At 45.1% G+C, this 6,000-nt stretch overlaps 1 protein-coding gene across 1 annotated transcript in view; it reads right to left on the reverse strand.

Moving 5' to 3' along the window:
- The window catches only part of LOC126419510 (potassium channel subfamily K member 18-like), a 120,213-nt gene extending 114,664 nt beyond the window's left edge, over window positions 1-5,549 (reverse strand). The window contains exons 1-2 of the mRNA XM_050086700.1: window positions 5,423-5,549; window positions 2,644-2,903 (exon numbers count right to left, since the gene is read on the reverse strand). Coding sequence (XP_049942657.1) covers window positions 2,644-2,903; window positions 5,423-5,549 — 387 coding nt within the window. The remainder of the gene's footprint in view (window positions 1-2,643; window positions 2,904-5,422) is intronic.
- Between the last annotated feature and the right edge of the window lie 451 nt (window positions 5,550-6,000).

Here is a 6,000-nt window from a genome sequence, read left to right on the forward strand (position 1 = left end):
TAACTGAAACAGTTGTGCCCGCATCTCGTGGTCGTGCGGTAGTGTTCTCGCTTCCCACGCCCGGGTTCCCGGGTTAGATTCCCGGCGGCGTCAGGGATTTTCTCTGCCTCGTGATGGCTGGGTGTTGTGTGCTGTCCTTAGGTTATTTAGGTTTAAGTAGTTCTAAGTTCTAGAGGAATGATGACCATAGATGTTAAGTCCCATAGTGCTCAGAGTCATTTTTTTGAAACAGTTGTTGATGTGTTCTCGTCGATTTCGCCGTGGATGCAACCGACTCCAACGACTGGTGGACTACTGCAGGGAGCATGTTCTGTGGCGAGGGAAAGGTCTTATGCAGCGCCCAGGACGAAAGACGGTGGCAGACACAGCTGGAGGTTGGTGAGTAGTGGCTGTGGCTGTATGCAGTCACGGGACGCCGGTGAAGACTACTGGAGTCCTCGAGGACAGCGAAATGGATTAGAGGGCTCATTTCGATGAAAAACAGTGTGTGGACGTCCTGTGAGGTGCGAGGCGTTTGGGGATGCCTGTTTCCACGGTGAACTGCAACTTTGAATTTTGGGAGACTGTGCTAGCGTCGCAGCTAATTAGTCACGTTGGATTCTGAATTCAAGTCCTTGTGGGCATTTGAAAGCTTTAATTGATAGTGATAATCTCACGTTAGACTCTGTTCAAGTAGTTGCTTCTTCGCTAGGTGTTGAAATGGTGAAAGAAATTATTTTGGGAGAGCTGACATATTTCTCCGCCCAGTGTGACATTTTTAGGAGAACAGTTTTGAACTTCTGTGTTTTTGTCCATTGTGCACGTTGAAACTGCTAATTAGGCGCACCTATTGAAGTGTACGTTATCTGAGTTAACCAATGTCACTTTTCTGTTTGTTGTAGAAGACTGTTAATACTCTTTTGTTGTAGAAAAGTGATAATACTCTGTGCACTAGTTCTACATGCCAGCACAGAAGTGTTTTGTAAGTGAAAGTGGCCTGGAGCATGTTAGATCTTGATCAGCTGGCGGGATGTTGCGTATCCTGACTCCGATCCTGTAAAGTTTGAGCTGGATGTCCAGGTACGGTAGTACACAAATTTTTCCACTATTAAATTTTCGAGTGTATTTTATTGCTTTGATACTTAGGCTTACTGTGACCAATTGCCAGTGATCTGTAATTGGTTTTTGATGCCAGCGTATCGTTCTTAGACTACAAGTTAGGCTTTTTTACTCGTATTATCTCTTGTAATGTACTGCTAAACAGTTGGTTACAGCTAATCTTACACTGTCACCTATTGACGTTTGTTAAGGGGGATAAGATGTCAAACGGGCCGACTTGGAGCAGGAGAGGCACCACAGGACATTTTATTTTCTATTGTCTATACTTTTACAAATAAATTCATAAGACTTTGTCAACATGACCAGGAAGGATTCAGGATTCACACTCATAGCAGTGGAAGTGCTTAAACATAAGAAAATAATTTTTTTAATATTAAATTTCATCATTTTTTCACTTAATGTTGGCTGCATTTGTTGTTATAGTTACATCTTTCTTCACAACTAAGAGAGATTCTTTGTTGAATTTTGCACAGCATACAAACCATACTTCCAGGTGTGTGAAACTCTAGAATTTTCCAAATCTATTACAAACTGTGGTAAAAATTGAGATAAATAACTAAAAAAATTGATTTTTTTCCAAACATAAAGTTTAAAACGTAACAGCTCATTCATTTTTTCATAAATTAAATAGATTCTAGAGCTTCAGACACCTGTACGTATGGTTTGTATACTGTGCAAAATTCATCGAGCAGTCTCTCTTACTTATGAAGAAAAGTGTACCTATAGCAACAAATGCAGCCAATAGTAAGTGAAAAAATGATGAAATTTCACACGTAAAATAAATTATTTTGTTATGTTTTTGAACTTCCGCTGCTACGAGTTTGAATCCTGAATCCTTCCTGGTCACGCTGACAAAGTTTTATGAATTTACTTGTAAAAGTAAAGACAGTGGAAATTAAAATGTCCTGTGGTGCCTCTCCTGCTCCAAATCGGACCGTTTGACGTCCTACCCCTCCCCCCCCCCCCCCCCAATGATAAAAATTTCTGAACAGTTTAGCATTTCCTTTAATAACTATGTATTACGGGTTGGGGATCCATCGAGATTTGTTTTAATGTTGTAATGTCTTATATTGTTCGATGTCCAAGGAATTCAACGACATTTTTCTCTTGTAATATGTAACTGTAGGTTGATAGTTCCCTTTGACTGCATTATTATGTTCTACATTAATGTTATTTCTGCTCGTTCTCAGTTCTGCGTGTTCTGGTTTTGAAAAATTAATACATTTACAGATCAATTGGCTTGAAGTTTGATCAGTATATATCTTTTGAGTACCAAGGCATGTTAAACTGTTCAGAAGAGAATTACAATGCACTTTGAGCCAATAATCCAAGATCTTGAATGAACGTTCAGCAGCTTCCGACTAAAGGAACCCCGTTTCCTAGCCAACTTGTAAAATCGGTGTAATATCCTTATAGAGAGCAGCTTCAGTTTTCTCTGAGTGACTTTCGGAAACGTGGATTGAAGGACAGATGGAAGGAGGAAAGGGAGATAGGAAAATTGGAAGAAAAGAACAGGGCAGAGTAACGAGCGGAGTAGGCGCGCACCTGTATGAGCTCCATCTGCTGCATGCGCTTCTTGCGCATGCGGCGCTCCTTCTCCTGCATGCGCGCCTCGTCGTAGCAGCAGTAGCCGCAGTTGGAGCAGAGGCAGCAGCAGAGGGTCCGCGCCAGGGCGCCGCGCACGCATCGCGACAGCAGCGCGCCCACCGACGACAGGTAGACCAGCATCAGCGGGATGCCCAGCACCGCGTAGCCCATCGTCAGCGCCTTGCCCAGCGCCGTCCGCGGCGCGATCGACCCGTAGCCTGCAACAGCCCGAGCCAGCGCTCAGTAACGCTGCCTCCTGTTCACATCACGTGGCTACTTGCGATACTACACTACTGGCCATTAAAATTGCTACACCAAGAAGAAATGCAGATGATAAACGGGTACTCATTGGACAAATATATTATACTAGACCTGACATGTGATTACATTTTCACGCAATTTGGGTGCATATATCCTGAGAAATCAGTACACAGAACAACCACCTCCGCCCGTAGTAACGGCCTTGATACGCCTGGGCATTGAGTCAAACAGAGCTTGGATGGCGTGTACAGGTACAGTTGCCCATGCAGCTTCAACACGATACCACAGTTCATCAAGAGTAGTGACTGGCGTATTGTGACGATCCAGTTGCTCGGCCACCATTGACCAGACGTTTTCAGTTGGTGAGAGATCTGGAGAATGTGCCGGCCAGGCCCGTACAGGACGGACCTGCAACATTAGGTGGTTGCATTATGCTGCTGAAATGTAGGGTTTCGCAGGGATCGAATGAAGGGTAGAGCCACGAGACGCAACACATCAGACATATAACGTCCACTGATCAAAGAGTAGTCAGTGCGAACAAGAGGTCACCGAGACGTGTAACCAATGGCATCCCATACCATCACGCAGGGTGATACGCCAGTATGGCGACGACGAATACACGCTTCCAATGTGCGTTCACCGCGCTGACGCCAAACACGGATGCGACCATCGTAATGCTGTAAACAGAATCTAGATTCATCCGAAAAATGACGTTTTGCCATTCGAGCACCCAGGATCGTCGTTGAGTACACCATCGCAGGCGCTCCAGTCTCTGATGCAGCGTCAAGGGTAACCGCAACTATGGTCTCCAACCTGATAGTCCATGCTGCTGCAGACGTAGTCAAACTGTTCGTGTAGATGGTTGTTGTCTTGCAAACGTCCCCTTCTGTTGACTCAGGGATCGAGACGTGGCTGCACCATCCGTTACAACCTGGCGGATAAAATGCCTGCCATCTCGATTGCTAGTAATACGAGGCCGTTGGGATCGAGCACGGCGATCCGTATAACCCTCCTGAACCCACCGATTCCATATTCTGCTAACAGTCATTGGATCTCGACCAACGTGAGCAGTAATGTCGCGATACGATAAACCGCAATCGCGATAGGCTACAATCTGACCTTTATCAAACTCAGAAACGTGATGTTACGCATTTCTCCTCCTTACACGAGGCATCACAACAACGTTACACCAGGCAACGCCGGTCAACTGCTGTTTGTGTATGTGAAATCGGTTGGAAACTTTCCTCATGTCAGCACGTTGCAGGTGTCGCCACCGGCGCGAACCTTGTGTGAATGCTCTGAGAAGCTAATCATTTGCGTATCACAGAATCTTCTTCCTGTCGGCTAAATTTCGCGTCCGTAGCACGTCATCTTCGTGGTGTAGCAATTTTAATGGCCAGTAGTGTACGTTCATGGTCAACTGCCAGATTCCTACAGATAGTAGAACCATACGTGGGCATCCTCACCAAGGCTCAGTGTTTCCTAGTAGACCATTTTTATATATTATAAATAGTAATAGTATTATAACACTTCTTCGGCATACCCCGGATATCACATTTGTAGATTGGGTTTTGTCAGCATGAAACTTGACCACCAAGGAATTCAAGCACAAAGAAGAGAAAAGCAACTATAAAAAATGAATTAATTTGGATTAATGACATTTTGGGAATACATTTGTCTAAATAAAATATGTAATTGATTTCCATTGCAAGATCACAATTTAATGTAAGCGCTAGATAAGCCAGTGTAAATGCGAAATGCTGGAACCTTAATAACCGGTGTAACCGCCAGACTGTTGAATGCAAGCAGCAAACATACATGCTTCGTGTTGTACTGGTGCCAGACGTCAGTTAGTGGGATGGAGTTTCATGGCTGTTTCACTTGATCAGTCACTGCATGGTCAGTTAATGCTGGTTTTGGATGACGCTGGTGTTGTCCGATGATGTCCCGTACGTGCTCCATTGGAGATCAGATCTGGTGAGCGAGGAGGCCAAGGCAACACGTCGACACTCCGTAGTGAGTGATGGGTTGTATCAGCGGGGAATTGCTCTTTATGAACGGCAGTGCAACACGCCGTACTGCCAGAGTGACGTACAATTCTGCAGTCGGACCCGAGCGATAGCCATGAGAGCGCTACTTCTGTCATAAGAAACTCCAGGTGTAGGTCCAGTGTGTCTAGCACCAAGACAGATTGGTGGCAGGCTCAAAGCTGGTCTCTTTCTAACCAACACACAGCTATCAGTGGCACCGAGACAGAACCAGCTTTCAACAGAAAACACAACAGACCTCCATCTAGTCCGCCAATAAGCTTTCGCTCGAAACCACAGAAGATGGAAATGCCGATGGTTCGGCGTCAGTGGAATGTACGCTACAGGGCCTGTGACCCGGACCTGTTATCGAACTAACAGGTTTGTAACAGTTCGTTGTATCACTGTGGTGCTGACAGCTGCCCAAATTGCTGCTGCAGATGCAGTACGATGCGATAGAGTCATCGTCTGAGCCACTCGCCCGCCCGGAGACCGGTCAGCAGGCTCGATTATCTGAGTTGCCTGGATGGCTAGACTGCTGAACACAGGATACATTTTCGCCGTCAGCCCGCTCATTTTGCGTGTAACTAGCAGTCAACACACATTTCACTCAACGTAATAAACTCAAGGTACAACGACGAAGGTGAACACACTGCAACCACCCTACAGTGTACAACAGATTATGCACTTTCTCCTATTCGGGAACTCGAAATACAATATTTAACACCAAGAATATTACACTGTCATGGTATTCCTGTTAATCACTCAGAAAAAAAAACCAAACGTCATATGACCACATTAAAAATCAGCAGACAGGGTGTTCCACTTATCATGAACACCCAAAATACCGAAATGCCTCAATAGCTAAGATAGCTAATTGCCATGAAACAATACCACACAACACCCTCTGCCGAGCGAAAGTGGTAACAAGCATACTAAACAACGCAAAACCGGATCGAAGCACTCTCTAGGACGTAACATCCCTATGAAGAACCCTCTGTCACACAACATTGGTATGAAGCAGCTG

Source organism: Schistocerca serialis, chromosome 9 (genome assembly GCF_023864345.2).
Source record: "Schistocerca serialis cubense isolate TAMUIC-IGC-003099 chromosome 9, iqSchSeri2.2, whole genome shotgun sequence".
Classification (NCBI taxonomy): domain Eukaryota; kingdom Metazoa; phylum Arthropoda; class Insecta; order Orthoptera; family Acrididae; genus Schistocerca; species Schistocerca serialis.